At 38.1% G+C, this 21685-nt stretch overlaps 1 protein-coding gene across 3 annotated transcripts in view; it reads right to left on the bottom strand.

Moving 5' to 3' along the window:
* Positions 1–3870: 3870 nt before the first annotated feature.
* The window catches only part of CDKL5 (cyclin dependent kinase like 5), a 186328-nt gene continuing 168513 nt past the window's right edge, over positions 3871–21685 (bottom strand). For 2 of the 3 annotated variants that reach the window (XM_012784690.2, XM_075999296.1), the window contains exons 16-19: positions 19083–19182; positions 15100–15222; positions 13802–13921; positions 3871–11384 (exon numbers count right to left, since the gene is read on the bottom strand). In XM_012784690.2, coding sequence (XP_012640144.1) covers positions 10998–11384; positions 13802–13921; positions 15100–15222; positions 19083–19182 — 730 coding nt within the window. In that variant the 3' untranslated portion in view covers positions 3871–10997. The remainder of the gene's footprint in view (positions 11385–13801; positions 13922–15099; positions 15223–19082; positions 19183–21685) is intronic. The other variant, XM_012784695.2, reaches the window with a different exon arrangement.

Genomic DNA, 21685 nt, shown 5'->3' with positions numbered 1-21685 from the left:
GAATGAAGCCCTTTATTTGGAAAGTTGAATTAACTTGCATCACAACACGGACCGTTAGACAAAATGGCAATAGCCTCAGCGTTAGGGACTTCCACAGCTGGCACAGCACACACAGGAGGCAAGGAAGATTATGGTTCAGGAAGAAAGGAAAGAGCGAAACAGCGTGAAGCGGGCATAAAGGTTCTCCAAATAATTGTTCATGTTGGAAAATTTTGTCTTGTAACAGCTTTATTGCGATAAAGTTCATATCATACAATTTTTACCCATTTAAAGTGTACAATTCAATGCATTTTGGTATATTTAGAGTTGTGCAACTATTATCACAATTTTAGAACATTTTCATCACCCCAAAGAGAAGCTCTGTACCCCACCCACCCACCCCCAGGCAGCCACTTAATCTATTGTCTATAGATTTGCCCAGTCTGTACATTTCATATAAATGAAATCATATACATGCGGTATTTTGTGACTGGCTTCTTTCACTTAGCACAGTGTTTTAAAGTTCATCCATGTTGTAGTACATCAGTACTTCTGTCTTCATTTTTACTGCTGAGTATCATTCCATTGTGGGGATATACTACATTGTTATTCATCCATTCATCCATTATTGGACATCTGAGTTGTTTCCACTTTTCGGCTATTGTGAATAATGCTGCTATGAACATTTGTGTGTAAGTTTTTGTGTGAATGTATATTTTCATTTATCTTGGGTACACACCTAGGAGTGGAATTGCTGGGTCACACGATAACTCTCTGTTCAACCTTTCGAGGCACTACTTTCCCAAGTGGCCGCACCATTTTACATTCCCACCAGCATTGTATGAGGGTTATGATTTCTCCACATCCTCACCAACACTTGTCATAGTCTTTGATTACAGCCATCCTAGTATGTGTGAAGTGGTATCTCATTGTAGTTCTGATTTGCACTTCCCTAATGATTACTGATGTTGAGCATCTTTTCATGTGTTCACTGGCTATTTGTACATCTTCTTTGGAGACTCGTCTATTCAGATCCTTTGCCCATTTTAAAACCAGCTTACAACTGATTGGGTTGCAAGAGTTCTTTGTATATTCCAGATATACTAATAATTCTGTTATCAGATGTGATTTGCATACATTTCCTCCCATTCTGTGGGCTTTTTTTTTTTTTTTTTTTAGCTCTTGGAGTCCTTTGAAGCACAAAATTTAAAAAATTTTGATGAAGCCCAATTTATTTTTCTCTTTAGTTGCTTGTGCTTTTGGTATCATATCTGAAAAACCACTGCCAAATCCAAGGTCGTGAAGATTTACCCCTATGTTTTCTCCTAGGAGTTTTATAGTTCTACCTCTTACATTTAGATCTTTGATCCATTTTTGAGTTGATTTTTATATATGGTGTGAGACGGGGGTCCAACTTCATTCTTTTTCATGTGGGATATCCAGATGTCCCACCACGATTTGTTGAAGAGATTATTCTTTCCCCATTGAATGGTCTTGGCACCCTTGTCAAAATCAATTGACCATAAATGTGAGGATTTATTCCTGGACTCACAATTCTATTACCTCACTGTCTTTGTTACTGTAGCTTTATAGTAAGTTTTGAAATTGGGATGTGTGAGTCCTCTAACTTTGTTCTTCTTTAAGATTGATTTGGCTATTCTGGGTTCCTTGAATTTCCATATGAATTTTATGACCAACTTGTCAATTTCTGCAAAGAAGCCAGCTGGGATTTCACATTGGAAATTGCTCAATACTTCAGAATTTAATAAACTGAGATAGGGAGATCCATAAAACATTTATCTGCAGGTAATTTGCTTACAACAGCATACTAATTATTTACTTCAGTTTGTGACAATGTATGATAACTATGTTTGCAGTGTCATTTCTTTTGTGGGGGAAACTTTCAATTAAAAAAATATATAATGTAGCAAAAACTCACTCTTATTTTTAACATGTTTACTTTTATTTTTAGAAATGCTAGAGTGTGGTCTACACTTGGAGATTTTTTTAAATCGTGGTAAAATATACACAACATTTTGCAGATTTTTAATTAAATGAAATGTTATAAACAAAGAAGTAGCATTAAAGCATTGCCAGTATTAAGGAAAAAATCTGAGCTGATTCTGGTACTCAGTGTGGGAAGGAGGTTGCTTGGACAAAGCAAAGGTATTTCAAAATAGAAGTACTGCTATGAATCCATTCTCAGAGCCCAGAAGTTTGCACCCATTAAGTGAACCTTTGAAAAGATGCTGACAGAATCCCATCTTTTTGTTAACTTGGAGCTTGATTGCTGAGACCCGCTGACAAACAGCTTACAAAGGCTATTGATTCCCCTGTGATCCCAAGAGTAGCTCCAAACTGGGCTATTCTTAACCCCAACCACTTTACAGGGCTGATATGAAAATCAAACAGGATATATGCATCTAAAGTGCTCTGGTGGCCACCCAATGAGCTCTCTATAACTGGCATTCAAGATTCAGTGCCATTCCTTCCTAACTTCCTGGAGCTGCCAACTGGGGCACAAATAATAGCAATAATGTTATAATAGCTAATATTTGTTAAGACTCTATATCAAGTGCTTTGCAGGTTATCACTTCATTAAATCCTCACAACAATCCTATGAGGTAGGTACTGTGATCAGCTCCATTTAAAGATAAGGAAACTGAGGCATAGAGCAGTACCTTGCCTTAAGTCACATGAGATATCAGGGATGGAGCCAAGACTCCACTCAGGCAATCTAACTCTAGATCCTGGGCTTTTAACCACTTCACCAGAAACTGAACCTCCAGTGACTTGTTTCAGTGAAATGTTCTGTTCTCAAATCAATTACCATCTGCTGGTAAATGAGATGGAAAGTAGTACATGAACTATTGTGAGCTTTTAGAAAAAAGTATGTTTTACATTGTGAGGGCTCATCGTCACCTGCTCCAATTAATACACTTATTCCATCAATATAGACAGCCTTTTCTATGTCTGTTGCCCTTTTCTTCCACTTTACTAAGTTGTCTTTATCTCTGCACCTACAGTCCCTTCTAGTAAACTTTTTTTATATACTCTGTGTTGGAAACTATTTTTGAATGTTTGAATTTTGGAGTTACTTAAAGAAACCTTAATTACTAAAGAGAAAATAATATCTGATTGTGACCACCATTAAACTCCATGTCAGTTTCTATACATGGAGATAGCAAGGACTTTCAAGGGTACAGACTTTATGGTGAACATATTTGGCTTCCAATCCTAGCCTTGCCACTTCCAAACTGGGTGACCTTGGACAAGTTAACATAAAGTATGTAAACCTGTTTTCTCACATACAAAATGAGGATAATAATAGTACCTGTTTCATTGAGTTGTTGTGAAAAATAAATGTGATAATAAAAGCAAAACACTTGGCATTGTGCCTGGCCATAGTAAGTGCCACAATCAAAAAAATTGTAAGCCCCAGATACTCTGATTCAGTCTTGATAAAATATGGTTAAAAACATAGGCCACAAGTTTGCATGCCACGGAAGGAGACACTCAGAATGAAGAACTGGTTGACACAGTACTTTTAAGAATGCAAAGCACTGAGTTTTAGCTCCTGCCCTTTGCTTAGAAAGATAAAGAAAACTGGAGAATATTTTATATACGCTATCACAAATTTAAGTTATTTCCCCCCAACTGGGCATTTATTTACTCAATTGGTCTTCTTACCCCAAATGACAAAAGTGAGGGCCTAAAACAGGGGTCAGTAAACTAAGGCCCGTTTTTTTTAGATAAAGTTTTATCGGACCACAGCCATGCTGACTCATTTATATGTTATCTATGCCACTTTTGCAATACAACAACAGAGTTGAGAAGTGGTGACAGGGACCCTATGGTACACAGAGCCCCAGTATTTACCATCTTGCCCTTTACAGAAAAAGGTTTGCTGACCCCTGCTCTAGATGAAGCCCTTATTGAGCTGACCATCTTTGCTTTCTCCATAGCACCGAGCACGAGGCTGGCATCTCTTCCCATGCTCCTCAAACCACCACGTGAGCATCCAGTAATGTGCCAAGGTGACAACACTCAAGTATAAAAGAAACCAAAGTGTTCAAAATGCTATAAGGGGAAAAAAGCTTTATAAATAGATAAACAAATTATCAACATCATTAAGTTACAGGATTTGTCTTGCTTTACATTAATTTTTGTCCCTTAAACTGATTACAACTTCAAAGGCCCATTATCCCTCATTTGAATTCCAATGTGTTCTTTCTTCCAAGGAAGAAACTAAAATGGAGCTGTTTGCCGTTCAAACATGAAGGACCACAGTGCTCAAGATTGGGACGGCCTGGCAGTCACATTAGTCAGTGCAAAATCTGCATTTTATTAAAGACATTTGGGAAGATCCATTCAAAAATACATTGTGCTCAGTAAAAATTAACCATTTCATGCTGATAATGAAGGTTATCACGGAGTAGATATTTGTGTAATATTTACAGCAACAATAGAAATATTACAGAAGTTTAGAATGGAATACATGCCAGAAAAAACTTGATAAGATGTACCAACACATGATACAAAGAGTTATAGAAACACTTTACAAATGGTTCATAATTCACTTGTGAGGATTTAAGTATTCAACACTTTAAATTCAGTTTGGATTCAAAAATTAAAAAGATTAACAACCACATCACACCCTTGCCACAGTAAAAAGTATGGAATTACACTTTATATAATGGATTATAAAGTCTGTGCAATTAAGAATTTCCACTGATTCTTCATCTACCACATACTGGATGTCACATCATTCTGGCTTATCCCTATTTTTGTGTTTAAGAATGAGCAGGGTCTCAATGTCACCCTGCCCTGTGTCTTCCCAGATACCACCTTCAAACTTACTAGAGATTGAAGAAGCTCTGAATAGTTGTCTAAATATTTACAGAATAAACTACCTGAATTCAAAATGGCACAAAGCAATTCTTGGAGATAGAAATTTGGGGGCAACAATTTTGTTTGGTTTAATTGTCTCTGCTAATTAATCCAAGTTTACGGTGAGAGTTTACTTCTCTTTCAATCACCGCGTTACCCCTCTAGCCTGGCTCAATCAGTGACCAAAGAGTAACAAGGAGAGGGAAACAGACTCATGACTAGAATTATATATTTCTAGTAAAAATGGGTTTTCTGCAAGCTTTGCTTTCCATTTTGGAAAAATCTAAAGCCATGGTGGAGAACTTACAAATTCTCCAGGAAGAAAAGCATCATGTTGGGTTTCTTTTCCCCGCGAAACTCTACAGAGTTTGAACTGGAGTTTTTGACAACTCTGGCAATAAACACTTTAATCCCCCAATAGGGACAAAAGTCAAGGCATCTTCCTTTTCTATTCCTGGGTTTCTTCTGATTAGACCTGAAGCAGAGCACTAGGACAAGTTTGTCTACGCCTGAAATAAATCTTATCAGTCTTTTGGGAAAGTAAAATCCCCAACCAAAGGAAGTCCTGAGGAATTCTTAGCAGTCTGTCAAAACAGAGGGGATGGAGGAACAGATAAGGCCTCTTTCTCCCTGATACTCTGTGTTGGAAGAGTAGCAAACAAGGCAACTTCTAATCTGCATACAACATGGAGACCGATTTTCAGATTCCAAAGGAGGATCAAAATATGACCCAAGGATCAAATGGGGTTTAGAGAGCTTAACCTCATGGGAAATGAAGGGCCTTAGAAGTGAAACCAATTTCACTGTCAAAGTTTTGCTGGCCCTACACATCCAGCGTGCAGACTATTACAACTTTTTTCTGGCAAAACGAGACAAACCTCCCTTAAATGTGGGAGTAAACAGTCGATGAATGAAAATGCAAGGCAGGTCATGATCATATTTAATAGCCTACAGTAAATACACAGAAAGGTGGGGTCAGTGCCTGGAAAGGAGAAAGGTGGAGTCAGGACCAGGCCTAATGCTGCTGAATTTACACACCACTGTGGGAAATGAAGATTCACGTAGTAACTGGCTTGCACAAAAGCCTACCATCTTGTACAGTACATTCAATTAAAAAAGAAAAAAAAAAAAGAACCAAAAGGGGCAGCAGGCCCAGAGTTTCCTAGCCACCTTATTTCTCCCACACTGTGTGCAAGCAGACAGATGAGGGACTTCATTTTCTTGCATGGTTTCTTACTCATGGTTTCAAAGAGAGAATTTTTTAATCACCTGAACTAGACCTTAAGATATTCTATATCTCGACTGGTCAAGAAGCAAAAGGAAGAAATCATAACCACTTACAAGTTTGTTCTTTATTTTTTGTAAGCCGGCCTTTTAAGTCCGAGAGGACTTTCTTGTGAGATTCTGGCCTTGGAAATTAGCAACAGGATACTTATAACATTTGTACTGCCTTTTCTGCAGCCCCTTTCAAAGAAACCAGAATTATTAGTTTTTAAATTGTAAATAAGTTTTCTCTGCCTACACACTTATTAGTGACGAACTGAAGGAGGCAAGGAAATATTTCACTATTTTCGGACTTGGTTCAGTGTATCATACCACACTCTCAGATCACAAAAGTATGAGCCTGTGGATCTTAGTATCCACATGGAGCTCAATAGCTCACCATAATGAAGGAGCTAACGAACTTCTAGATGTAAAAGGGATGCTCTCCAGAAAACACGTTCTGACCAGGAGAGGATCTGCAGATTTACTGAGTTCCCAGCTGAGCTCTAGCAATGAATCATAATGAACTATTGCCCTTGCTGAAAGAGTTCAGTCACCACCAGGACCTAGGTGAACAGAAATGGGCAGACCCTTCTACATACTTGGAAAGTAATCCTCTGGCCTTTGAAAAAAAGTTGTACACTGATGAGTCACTCTTAATACATGGCTAGAAGAAAACAAATGGCTTTTTTCCTTATTTACTCTACAAACTAGTTTAAGAAGTGAGGATACTATGATATTAACTAAGAGGTGCTGGGAAGGGAAAATGGGATAGCATTTCCTAGTATAGTCCACTAATTTTCAGATTAGGAACATGCTAAACTGGCTAACTCTACAACCACAACATACTTTATAATACACGGCGTGACTAGAGACTGACCAGCATAGCTTTGAACTTAGAATTAAAGTACAACTGCATATGGTGAATCTTAAAGCATGTTTTAAAACAGATTTAACCAAAGCATACAGCACAAATACTTGTATAACAGCCACATCACAACCACCAATAAAGATTTTTTTTTTTGCTTCTAATCAGTCTGCCATATGCTAATATTTGTAAAGAGCTATTAAATGACTTGAATAAAAAACAAAGACATTTTCTTTCAGGAGACACAGCTAAAAGCCATGGATGCCTTTGAGCAGTTGGTAAAAATCATGCCAATCTGCCAGGCTGTTGCTTGCTTCTAAATATAAGCCTCATGGCTCTATGAAAGATTTTCTAAGGATGCTAACCTAGAATTTAAGTTCTCAAATACCTATAAAATAACTCTAGTCTCCTCCCAAAGTATGCACCTTTTAGCAGGCCCAAGACAATGGAAACGAACAATAGGATTCCAAGGATTCAAGATAGTGGTAGAAGACTCTTTACGAGAATGTGATGTTGAAGAATTCATACCTGTAGTTCTGTAGCCTGGAAAGAACAAGGCCAGAGCCAAGCTCTGCAGACTGGTGGGCTTGGGACGGTATAGAGCAAGGTTTCTCAACTTCAGCAAAAGTGATGCTTGGGGCTGGATCATTCTTTGTTTGGGGGACTGTCCTGTGCATTGCAGGATGTTTAGCAGCATCCCTGGCCTCTAGATGCCAGTAGCACACCACCATCCCCCCCAGTTGTGACAACCAGATGTCCCCAGACATTGCCAAATGTGCCCTAGGGGACAGATTTGCCCTTAGTTGAGAACCACTGCTGTTGAGTCAGCTCACTTGAGCCTCTTAGCAGGGAGCACTCCCTTTTGGTCTTGGCCTCTGGAGAGAGGCTAAACTTCAGAGCAAGACCAAACAAGGTTCAGTTAAAGTTCATTTAGAACTTTAGAGCTAAAGTTCATTTAGAACTTTAGAGAAGAAAAACGAGGATGGCAGAGAAGTAGAAAAACAGCAAAGCAGAGTTTCTTTTCAAAAGAAATCAGTAATACTTTCATAAAACAAAGTACTTTATAAACTTTCATTCAACCTTTTTATCCTTTAGGAAGTTAGGGAAGGTAATAGAACATGGATGTTATAGATTCCCTCCTTCCTAAAGAAAATGTAAATTTTTGTGACTTTAAATCAAGTCCTTCCTATCATGGATGGCAATTTTTGTGAGGTCAATAATTCTTCATCAACCAAAGGGGAAAACGACAGTTAAAAGCTAAGAGAGGGCCCGTTAGATCTAAGAGAAAACTTTACCACCCCTCTGCGAGCAGGAAGAGAATTACATGCTAGAAATGCGGATTGTAGTTCACTTACAGCTTACTGAGGATCAGTGAAAAGTCAGAACAGACAAAAGCTGAGAAGAGGATAAAAGAGCTACCTTGAAACACCAGTTGAAAACATTGTAGATATTTGTAGATATCTTCTGGCTCAAATCTGGGAATGTACGAAAAGTACGTATTGACTCTTCATCAGTTAGGTTTACGTTGCTCTAGGTAGAAGGCAATTATTCTAGCCCTTCTTTGAAGAACCATCATGAATATAAATGTTCTGCAAATATCTGAGATCCCAGTGTTAGCAAGGATGGCAACATGGGAAACCAGCCCCTAGGTGACAACGAGCCTCAACTGCCACACAGCATGGCAATGGGACTGCGCAGTTCCTAAGCGTACAGCACAGTGAGAAGTCTTTCCAGAGGAAAAAAATGTAGTTTCTGGTTTGCAAGGGGGAATACAAGGTATATATCTAGTATGAAAAAGAAGAGTTAAATATACACCCTTTTAGTCGTTAGTAACTAGGCAAAAACTGCTGAGGGTCTACCTCACTTGTATTACCAAGCAGCTGCCTGGGAAAAGCCAGAATTCAGAGCTACCCAAACAGTACTGAACTGGTGAAAGAAACAAGATAGAGAACTAAAGAGCATGCAAAACTATTGATTTGAATCAAATTGTTTCAATAATAGTACCCAGTTGAGTTTCATTTTAGTGCCTATTACACTTATTAAAATTAAATAAAAAGCACCTTAAAATGACCTCTATATATAATCAATACACATCATTATAGTATTTATATAAAAATGCAATATGTGCACAATTTAAACTTCAAAGAAACTAGGACCTTTTCCTTTATAATCCTCATAATTATCAGAGCTATGATTCTCAAAATCTTGGGGGAGGGTTAACGGTAACTCAGCACATTTCAATTATAGCTGACTTGATTCAGGGGCTGACACTCTCAGAATTCTGGAACAAGTAAGAAATACTGAGAAGTTAGCTCTTTGAGGGGTGGGAGGGACTTTTAAAAGTATTATTGCTAAGAGACTACTTCCAAAAATCTACTACTACTGATAAATGATGGTGCTTAGGTGCTTTCTGTCAAGGATGGCCCAAAGACACGGGGGTATAATACTTGTTGGCCAAAGCCCTTGATGGTACTTGGGAGTTTAAAGAGATCAAATGAGGGAAAGATAGGTCCTGTTCTGATGGGTGTGTGTATGTATGTGTGTGTGTGTGTGTGTGTGTGTGTGTACAGGTGTGTATGATAACCTTGTTATAAATGGACAGTCTCAGGAGGAAAAAAATGAATAGAGCAATTTTCTCTATATCTGGAATTGTTCCAGGAGACTTTAAAATATAGTATTGGAAAGAGCAATAAAATAAAAAGCATTTAGAAATAGAAATGCCACACATGTATCTCACACCCCACCAGCCAAGTGTCTCTAGGACAGTGGACAGTGTTCAGGAGCATAGAGCTGGTTTGCAAGATCTGCAGACAGGTGCCTCTTACAACCTCGCATGGAATATTCACTGGCAAATCTTTGGTCTACGCTCTACACTAATGCTAAGTGGAAGAGCACATTCTCTCTACAAAGACCCACGAGTAATGCCTCAATCTATATTCTCCCCTCATGTGCAAGTAACGTCCCTGGACACAAACAGGAGCCAAGTGTGTGAGGATGGAAACAAGGCCTGCTGGAATGCTCACTGGCCCACCCAACTTTCTTCCCCTGCAGGTTTGGAAAGAGATGCTGCATTTCGTCTGCTACCAAGGATCATGTCTAGAGGCTACTGCTGGGGCCTAAAAGTTGAGCAAGGTTCATACTGTTACAGTCACATGTAGCCACAATTCAACTCCCTTTATTAGAAGTATAATACTCACTTCATATCACAAATGTATAAAAATATGGCAGATAGTGTCATAACGATACTTTCTTTAAATGAATATATTTATAAAACAGACAGATATTTACCATATATATATATTTATATATAGAATAAAATACTCCTGATGCAATATATAAATGTTACTGTTTAGTTTTTATAGAAACTACTGTAGCTGTCCCACTGCTTCACAATGTTCCAAACAGCTCAAAATAACTTTACATTATAACATAAAAGGTATGATTATAACAGTACAATATTAATTATAAATAAATGTTACAAATCCTATCAAATATGGAAGTTTAGAAAACAATTTAAGACATACAGTTTATCTGCTAACCCTTCAAAGGGATACTCTTGGATTACAATAAACCCCACATTTAGTCTAGGCAGAAAAAAATATGTGGTAAGGGCATTGGTCAACATGGATTTTTCTATCCTTTGCAGTGCCAGGACACGTCCTGGTTTTCCCAAGTTCAACAGAGATTGCACTAAAGCTGGAGTATAAGGGGGAGAAACTGGCAAGAATGTCATCTTTCTCAATGGCACACTCTATCCATTCTCACACAAGACCTGTGGGGAGTGGCGATCCCTAAGGAACCCCTGTGGCTCTAAGATCCCTGACTAGCATTTGTGGCTGTGAGGAGCCCAAAGGCCCCACACATACAATATTGCACACGCCTTCATAAAGCTGAAAATACTGGCTTACCACCCTAGCCCAGCCCATTCCCCAGCCCACCCTACCCCTTCCCTCCTCCCCACTGGCTTGCCCACCCCCCCTCCCCCCACCAGCACAAATTACAAGGCTGTCTCTTTTAAATCGTTCAGATTTGGCATTCGTGAGCGATTTGTTCTGTTATACGGGTGCCCGTTTGGCCCACTCTTGGCACCCAGCTGTTCAGAGTAGGAAGGTCCCTCTGTGGCACTCCTGGTCACAGAGGACACGTGCCAACCAGGATCCATCTGACCTGGCAGCTGGAGGGCTGGCCTGCCCTTTGGGGTGGGCTCCTGCCGGATGTTGCTGCTCCCGCCAGAGGCCTGACTCAGGGGGTGAATCCGAATTTCTGAGAAGGAATTTTTGGCTTGTTGAGCTGTTAAGGGCTGGAAGCGGGGATCTGAGGAAGCCGGGTGATTTGAGGCTGAAGAGAGATGTAACAGCTTGCGCAGTGATTTTAACGGCTGGCTCTGAAAAAAAGGATGAGAATGCATGCGGGATTTCATTTAGAGTAGACCATAAAGTTGGGGGGAAAGGGAGCTCAGATCTGAGATGACTAAAAGTAGCCAGGGAGGGCAAGCATGTGGGGGGAAGGGCTTGTCCAGCTGCATCTATCTGCTGGGTTTTCTTCAAACAAGATTGTAGCTATTGTTCTTTAATGTGAACGCCCAGAAATCTAGATTAGACAACTAGAGCTGGTATGGCAGGTGATCAAAGGCCCAGGCTCCTTCCACCTGGCTGCATTCTATCTTTACCAGGGGATCTCATGCTTTAATCAGCAGGAAAGAGAAAGGAAAAACAAAAGAAGGGATGTGCCTTTCCCTTTTGAGAAGACTTTCCAAAGGTTCCACTTATATTTCATTACACAGGCACACAACAGTATCTAGCTGCAAAAGCAGCTTAATAAAATGTAATTTTTAAGTTAGGTAGCAATGTACTCAGCTAGAAATTGTACAGCCCTTTTTGTTCTTATCTCCCTGATTTCCCTTTCTCCTAATATTGTAAAAATCAAATGTTCCCTTGCTGCACTTTTACTTTTTTATTTTTTTGAGGGGGGGAGGGTAAGGTTTTGGCATTAAATGCAAAGCACAGAGAAACATGTAACACCCCTGCAAAATCTAACAGACAATTCATTCACAGTAGTCCTTCAATATTCAATGGGCTCACAGTAGCCGTGTCTGTCTGTCCACTGTGTGGCTACTGGCCAAAGGCCCCGCAGGGTGCTGCACTGTGGAGGGAGACTGGCTTCAAGGTAGAAGGCAGGGGCCGGGAAGCAGTGTGCCCCTTACTGCCTATCCTCAGGCCACTCCTGAGCCTCAGGTTCCTCCATGGTGAAAGGTGGCTCACTCTCTGCTTCCTCTACCTCTACCTCAGAAGAGACAGAGAAAGCACTTAAAAATACACAGCCAATCACTACTGCTGGACTCTGCTACTCGGGCTACAACCTAGTCTTGGGAGCACCTCTGGTGACAATCCTCAGAGTACCTTTACTTTGAGTGTCATGGTATAAGGGACATTCATTTAAGGGCTCAGCAGAGTTTGAATAAAATGCTGAAGATCTCAAGGAACACTGTAAGATTTGAAGGAACAGGCCGTTGAAAGCCAAGGTAAATGGCTTCAGAATTGACTCAAGTAGATACTGCTCCTGGGGAAGTATTCTCCATTGCCATTCCAAAGTCTTTCCAAGAAAGCTTTGTGGTCCCTGTAGGAGATAGCATAGTACACTGCACATTGTAAATGCTCAAAAGTGTTCTTTTTTTTTTTTTTTTTGGTGTTTCATTACACTGGTATGATAACATGAGACGCTGATGATTCTTATAGCCCTGACCACATGTAACTATTGAGCAATTACAATAATCTGGATTTGGATAGTGATGTAAAGTTACTTGGTAAAAGAAATGGTTTCATTAAGAAGGTTCTATAGCCCCGATTTTTTTTTTAATTGGCAATAGAGCATTAGGCCCTCATTTATGTCTTTATGTCCTTAGCTTGGATACATATTCAGTAAACTTGGATACCTGATCCTCTGCCCCCTCCACTCCGCACCCATATTATGTTAGAAGCAGAAAATGTTGTTGGACAAATAGAATGGGAATTAGAGGAACTCTTGTCGGTAGCTCTAAGTAACAGCTTACGGTTAAAGAGTAAAAACAAAACCTATAAAAAGTAGCCCCCACCCAAAATCATAGAAATCTATGGTCATTGATAGGCACAAGTAACCCTACATCCTCAAAAACTCATGGGGGTTGTCAGAAATTATAATACAGAGGAAGAGTACATTTATAAAATGTTGAATATGATAAAAAACCAAGGTATATTATGTTACTATGGTCATTGTGGGATACTGAAAAGATGTAATATTAAGACATTTCCAATCAAAATAGTTTTTTAAAGGAGATAAACCTCAGTTACCTGAAAAATCTACTGATTCAGTTTCTGCTTATTCTCCCATTATGGCAGGTAAACATGACTACATAATACTGTCTAATATGTACTTCCTAATGCAACTGATTGCCCATTTCCTGGCAAAAATAATATGGATTTCAGAAGTTGAAATATTCTTTCAAGAAAGCTTATTATACCTGTCTTTCAAGGCCCAATTTGCATGCTACCACCTTTAATGAAAACTTAACCTTCCCATCACCTCCAGTCACCCTGCCCAAATGGCATGCCTCACTTCTTACCATGAATTACGGTTCTTTATAAATCTCCTCTCTCTCCTGAGCTGTAGGGTATTTGTGGGCTGGGGCTATGTCTTTTTCATCTCCCAGGCCTTCGTGCCACCCTCTACCCCGTTGGTAAGTGAAGGGTAATGCCCTCCCCTCCCCTCAGGACAGTCACTGCTGAGTCGGAGGGAGAGTCCAGGAGTAGTGCAGGCTGTACTCACTTGGGTCTGTAGATCCGAGATCTTCTCAGGGCGCCACTCCTTTGGTCTGCTGCTCGGAGTGCTAGCAGAGTGAATGGCTTTCTGCAATGTCAGAAGATCAGGGCCCTCAGAATTGGGCACCTAGAGTAAAACATGGACAAGGAGGATTCCGTAAACACACCAATAAGCCTAATAAAGATATGCGCCCATACCCAAGAAGAGAAATAAAACAAAAGGCAAATGAAATCAAACCAAAACTCAACCAAAACAAAAAAAGAACCCAATAAAAAAAGAAACCAAATCTTTCCCAATGTTCACAATGCAAGTGATGCTAGTTAAATTCTTCTGCCTTCTTAATAATTTTCCCTGCATTAGGAAAAATTGGCAGATGTCATGCAGCTTTGTTAAAACCTCAACCCTTAAAGCATTCCCATGCTGTTAGTTTTAGTCGCTGTAAGAGAGAGCAGTTAAATTGGGTTGTACCAGGAATTGCCGTCGTATCCTCATTTCATATTGCAGTTAGGTTATGAACCAGTTCAATAAAATAAAATTTTTTTTTCCTGCTGGGAAAATGACCCAAACACTGTATTTGGTAGTGCCAAAGAAGTCTAGTAGGCTTTCAATGGTAGCAAAGTGGGAAAGTATGGTTTGGATCATATTCCCAAACCATTACCCAGTAAATCTGGGTCTAGTGTTATGCATTAGGAAAATGATGGAAATTTGTGTCACAAATTCCAGATGAATGTAATTGGTCTGTTCACCAATTTTGGTGAACACAGGAGAGTAATGCCAAATGCCAAGCAAAAGCCTTGGCTTTGAACTAAGTGACCAGCAAAAGCTAGAGCCAGGCAAGGAAAGAACAAGTCACCAACTAACAGAAGCTGTTTTTTCATGGAGCCTGCTAGCTCATTCAATTTGGTCAATTCAACTTGGCTTCAAAAAAAACAAACTGCCAACCAAGTGTTAACAAACTCTGTGAGCCAAATGCAAAGACATTTGTTAATTGTAAATGTTAATTGAATTCTTTACAGGAAATACAGGATTTTAGGAATGTTGTCTGCCAATAATTGGCTAATCAGGCAATACAAACCAGCCTTTCACTAGTTTGTTTAATAGACTTTATGCTTCAACTTCCTTCACTGATTCAGAAAATCCAGAATGCCAAAGAATTTATATCCCAGTGAATTTATGGAACTGGCTCAGGTACTTAACTAGCATTAAGAGAATATGACCCCATGAAAATAAGACATGCTGTTGTCATCAGTAAAACAAGTTTTACTGGAGTAGTTTTCAGGGCTACTATACATAAAAATGGGTACCATGGGTGGAGTGACTACAGGAAGCTTTTTCAAAGAAGAACTATGCTTTAAATGATTCTTTGAATTAAAAAGAGGAAAGAGGGATTTCTTGATGCTTGGATTCTCCCCGTTGGTGGAATCTGTCTGCAATATAAGATACAAATAAACTAATTGCAAAAAAAAAGGGTGCTTTTATTGAAACTACTAGCCCTTGGAAGCTCTCAAATTGCTAAATATTAACAGTCACTAAAAGAACTTCTGTGCTGTGTATCTATAGAGGTTCTGTGTCATTTCTCACCTGGAAATAAAGATGTCAATAATGTAAATTCAAGACAAGCACAAACGTCTTCTAAGTATATAACAAGTGGTCACGATCAATATCTCTAGTAAGAATGCCTAGAGATCTACAGACATCTACTCATATTAAGCTTACAAAACATTTAAGAATTTACTTATATCAGAAATAGAATTATTATAAAGAATTGTGTTTAAAGCACTATTGATAAACTTCAATCTTTTTCTAATTGCTAGAGGACTTTAGCAATTAAAAAAAAATCTACCATGTAATTTGCCTATTAGGTTAAAAAAAAAAAAGATACTGCAAACCTTTTTGAATTTGGTCAACTCTTGAGCCAGAAACCACCACTAGAAAGAGGAATATCATCGTGGCGGGATACTAATGTTGAGTAAGAAGCCTTGTTCTACATTATTAGAAAAATTTACCCAGTGGAAAATACCTGGCACAATTCAGAATCCTGGTCTTCAAAGGGAAGAAAGAGAAATTTCAATCTTTAAATTGAAGCATAATCACAAGTGGAGATACTAACTAACTAGAATAAAATTACCAAGTTGGCAAAGTCACCATATGCTCTGAGGGCTTATGTAACTCTCTGGATATGTAACTGGAGCCAGATTTCCCAAGGCAGCTTCCAGATTTGCTTGAGTCAAAGCAGGCACCTTTACAATACAGAATTATTTTTTGGCACTACTTTTCCCTGTTTTGGATATCTCAATCCTCAGAGAACTAGAATGTACATGAAGGTATTCAGATCATCTTTTAAGAGTCTATGTATGAAGACATTTGAGTAACACCCCATGAATTTTCCTGTTCCAATGACAGGAACCCCAGGGAAGAGTTTTACTTGCGTTGCTAAAGAGGCCAGAAGAGCTCCCAGAGGCGGGCTCATGGACTGAGCCTGGGCTTGGTATTTAGGAGAACCCAGTTCTAGTTCTCCCAACTGATTGTGTTTGGGCAGGTCACAACTTGCTTGGGCTCAGTTCCTATACCGTGAAATGAAAAAGTTAAACTAGATTTAGGATCCAACTCAGCTTTAAAATGTCATACTTCTCTGTGTGCACTGGGCATCAGATTTTAATTTTTTTCGAATCTTATGCAAAAGCCGCAATGCCTTAAATCTTTCAAAGTTTGTTTTAGTTTCTTTTTGCTGAGTTCTAGAAAGTAAAAAATCATTAACTTTAATTATGTCTAAATGCTCATTCAAAAAAGGAAGAGTTAACCCAATGCCAGGCTTAAGAGCCTGAGGTCTGGCAGGTGGTACTGAGCATTCTTTGGAAATCTGAAGCTAGATTCCAAAGCCCTTACATTTTTTTTCTTTTGAATAAAAAATGCAGAGGTACGAACAACTTTTGGTTTGGAAAGCTTAAGGTATTATGACCTGTGCAAAGATATTTAGCAGTTATGTTATATATCAAAATGGAAACTTATAAAAACCTAAAAAAATAAGTTTAAGTGGAAAGGATGTTAGAGAATAGTAATTTTCCTATTTATCCTAATCTTTACTATTTAAATATTTAAAATTTAAACTAAATCCTGAATAATAAAGTCAGTCAACATGTATATACTCTACTCATGCCATGGTGAGCCAGGGACTTTTGGTTTAATGTTGGTCTAAGGCAGACAGGCAGCAAAATCTAAATCTATACACAAAAACACCTTTAATCCTTCAATCCTTCCTACCACTTAATCATCCCACAATGGCTGGAGACCTATGGTTAAGAACAAAAATCAGAAAATAAAAAATAATAGTGGTCAGGAGGAAGTAATCAAATTTTAACATTCACAATGGATGAATATTTTCTATAGACAATGATAAAAGTTTTATTTTATTATTAATAACACTTTAATATTTTAAGTGTCTCTATGTTAAATCGGGTCTATTTGTTCATTTAGTCTCAGTAACAAATGTAGTAACATTTGAATGAGGGACATTTTGATCTGACATTGTGCTTTAAGTGAGCTTCAGTTAGATATACAGGCAGTTAAAAAAAAACAAAAAACCAACACTTCAGGGCTGGGCACCGTGGCTCGCACCTGTAATCCCAGTGCTTTGGGAGGCCGAGGCAAGATGATCACTTAAGCCCAGGAGTTCAAGACCAGCCTGGGCAATATAGCAAGACCCCTGTCTCTACACAAAAACTTTTTTTAAAAATTAGCCGGGCATGGTGGTGTGTGCATGTAGTTCCAGCTACACAGGAATCTGGCAGGAGGATCACTTGATCCCAGGAGTTCGAGGTTACAAAGAGCTTTGATCATGACACTGCACTCCAGCCTGGGTGACAGAGTAAGACCTCAAAGATAATAAAGTATGTGTAATAACACACATATTGTATGTATGTGTGTGTGAAGATATACTGTTAAAAGCCAGAATATAAAATTACATTAGAAGGATTACTATTATTTAAAACAAATTTAAAAAAAAAAACCACATACCTTCTCTCCACAAACATAAGCATTGGCTAAAAAGCTGGGAGGAAATATACCCAAATCCTAATACTATTTGTGGAGGGTGGTAAGATTAAAAACAATCTTTTTCTTTTTCTCAATTTTTCTGTAATGAGCTCCTATTTATTTTATAATGAAATACATAAATTTAACAAGCAAGTGAAAGAATGATCGAGAAAGGTATTCCAGGAAGGTTTTTGTTAATATTTCTAGAACATCTGTGAGATAGAAATCCTTACTTCAGGTTGTCATGTATTTTGCTACCATCATTTATCTAATCTTTTACTTCCCATTGAGTAATAATTCTAGAATTTTCATAATGGGAAGGGCCACAGAAACACTGAGTCTAATCTACTCATTTCACAGATGAAATCAATAAAGTCCACCCAAACAGGATATTTTGATTATGCCTTTTTTCTTCTTCAAATAAACGAGAGTAAATCACGTGTGAAGCAGAACTAGAAACAAAACCATTTAAAATGGCTAACTCAATTTTGTCTAGTTTTGAAGGTGTCATAAAGCAAAGGAGCGAGCAGGTCTCATCTGGGTGAAGAACTCCTGCTGCTGTCCTGGAGGCCTGGTTTCCCCACGTTTTCTCACGTCACTAATCAGCAGAATCCTTGCTTACATGATTCAGTGAAGTGATGAACAGGGTCCCGTGAGCCAGACCTTTGTTCAGGCAGATAGCTCCCAGGAGATAAAGCATATTCCATCTTACAGTGCAATCAAGAGGCAAACATGTTTTCCTTCTAAAGCAAGCCCTGAAATCCCAGATATGATCATTTCTCTGTGACTATACAGCCCAGAAACACACATGTTAACATGGGAGTTCTATAATCAGCCACAGGGAGAATAAGGAATGACAATTATTTACAAATTTCAAGATTTAAACATAAACCATGACCATTTCCTAAGTTTTAGTATATCTTTAACCCCCCAGAGAGAAACAAATCCTGCATCTTTACAGTTTTTACACAAATATAAATCCGCACAGATAAGAGGTTTACTGAGAGAGGCTTAAAGTGTTCTCTCTCATCCAAATTAAATTTCTTCTATTCCTGGAGATTCTGTTGAATCTAGAAAATGCTCTGTGACAGGAGCATAGTAGTACAGAATTTCAGAAAGAGACATATACAGTACATACATGTCAAGTCTCAGTAAGAAAATAATCAACTTTGATTGCCATGTACGAAGTGCAAAGTATCCACAGAATAATGCAGACATGTATGTCATTATATATAGAAATTGGCCATCGACTTACTGTTTGAGATTTCTTCTTTTTCTTTTTCATTGACCTGAAAAAACCTTGCTTCTCCTTCTCCTTGAGTTGTTCAGAATGACTAATATTTTCAGGACTTTTCCTAAATGAGAAGACATTTTTATCACATTGATCTTTCAATCATTCTCTTGACATTTTGTGACAAATATAATGAAGACTGAAAATGCATGACACCAGGTTCAAATAGCCATAGGAATCAAGCATATGGGTAAAGAGCCTCTAAAAAGCACAGGAGGAACTGAATCTAATCAACCACAGTTAATGATTATCCTTTGGCACAGGCTCAAAATAGCAATTTGAGCACTATTACAAATGATCTGTAACTGTGCTGCAGGACCATTTTCATGCTGTTGAAAACCTCAGAATTAGAGATTTTGAAACATACATGGCTTAAAGGATGTCTTTTCTATAACTCTCCAAGGGAAAGAACAGAAACATTTCCAATACCTTCATTTTTCTATTTACTCTTTCAAAACCAGGCTCAACAAGTTTATTATTAGTGGCTTGCCAGGACATTGAACATAAAAATCAATGCTACTATAGAAATATTATAAGTAAAAGTAAAGATTGCCTGAAACTGGAAAAATCCTACTTATTAAACCTTTTATCTATTTATTAAAACTAAATAAAAAATCATTAAGAAAAAAATGTAGACACGATGAATACTTTAATACAAAGCACTTATGAGAAAAAAAGCTTCTGAAAATACTGACATTACACTTAATACCACTGACATCCCCAGGTGTTTTAATAAAAATAGAAGACATTAAAGACAGAAAACAGGACACCTTGGCCTCAAGTTGGCCACTTGTATGTTAAAAGAGGACCTACATTGCTTAATCCAATCTATAGTCCTTAAAAAGCATCTGGTGTTATTCTTGAAAAATGCACATTTCAGTGGACTCTATTTTAAATTTGGATAGCTTTATAGCCGTGGAAAACCATTTTCTCAAATAATTGGATTTCTTCTATCAGCTAGTCCCTAAAATAAAGAGTGGTGGAAATGTTGAAAGTGACAGTTAATATTTATGATTTTAAATACCCAACAGTGATGAAGTTACTAGAATATCTAAGAAAATATGAGCAAATCAGCATTCTGCCTTTGATTAAATATGTGTGATGGCAGACTATTACAGATCCACAAGATAGAAAACACCATGAAGCTGCCAGGTGCAGTGGCTTCACACCTATAATCCTGGCACTTTGGGAGGCCCAGGCAGGAGGATCGTCTGAGGCCAGGAGTTCAAGACCAGCCTGGGCAACACAGCGAGACACTGTTTCCACAAAAAAATAGAAAAAATTAGCCAGGCATGGTGGTGTGTACCTGAAGTCCCAGCAACTTGGGAGGCTGAGGTGGGAGCACTGCCTAAGCCTAGACGTAGGTTGCAGTGAATATGATGGGGCCAATGTAGTACTCTAGCCTGGGTAACAGGGTGAGACCCCATCTTTAAAAAAAAGAAAAAAGAAAAAAAGAAAACAGCCTAAAGCTTTATTAAAAAGGAATCATATCTTCACAAAATATTCTCTAATATAAAGGAATAGTCAAACTACAATATTAAGTGAAAAGAGCAGGATTCAAACCTTTCTATATGGGATGAGTCCCAATTTATAAAACAAGATATGTATGTGTGTATATACATGCATTTTTTAAAAGGCAGGAAGAAAATAAGAAATCTTAATAGCTATCATATCTAGGTAGTAAGATTATTGATTTATAGTTTCTTTTTAATTTTCAACAGCAAATATGTGCTATAGATATAATAAAATAGGTTTTACAAACCACAGTAAATTTATTTTAAAAACCAAAACTTAAAGATCAAAGATAACAAGGAAAAAGGCTGTGAGGTGGGAGAGAGGGAGGGAGAAGCAGTAAATAAAAACCATGATTGCTCGAAGGAGCAATTATCATTTTTTTCTTAAGTGTTTAGCCTAAAACTTAATGGGAATACCATGGGAGTAAAAATGCATACTGTAGGTCCAAGTGTTCCTGAAACCCATTAGGACTTGCAATTTTAAACATCACTAAGAAAGTTCCAAGATATGAGGTCAAAGTTTTGTAATGTAACAGAGCTGATAAAACAACTAGTGTTGGAACTCAGAATGATATATTTATAACTGTGAAAGCTAGAAATATATTTATAATTGTGAAAGTTAGAAAAACTTCAGTCATGATGGAATGCGTGAGAATGGAATGGTGAAGAGTTAAAAGATCCTTTAACACACTAACTGCCACACTAGAAAAAATTTCTTCCTTGGGGCCAAGGTGGTTTATTACAAAAATAGAATAAAAACTTCAAAAACAAAACAATCCTTTCTAATTTAATGAAAAAATTTATTATTTTTAAAATTGTTTTCTGTAAGAGAGTTAACTTGAAAAATAATTCTTGTGGTTCCAAGGTGAAGAGGTGTGTGAGTTACATATGCTTCATGAGGCTCTGGGCTTGAAACTAGTTTGAGTTAAATACAATTCACATGGCAATTAATGTGTTAAATACGGTATTACACTGTTAGGAAAAACACTCATCCATCCCAATGACAAGACTGGGCCTAGGCCCTGGGAATTTGGTCAAAGTTTCTTATGACAA

This window comes from Microcebus murinus, chromosome X (assembly GCF_040939455.1).
Source record: "Microcebus murinus isolate Inina chromosome X, M.murinus_Inina_mat1.0, whole genome shotgun sequence".
In the NCBI taxonomy this organism is placed as follows: domain Eukaryota; kingdom Metazoa; phylum Chordata; class Mammalia; order Primates; family Cheirogaleidae; genus Microcebus; species Microcebus murinus.
The sequence above is the reverse complement of the archived record's forward strand: the minus strand, read 5'-3'. Positions and strand labels throughout refer to the sequence as shown.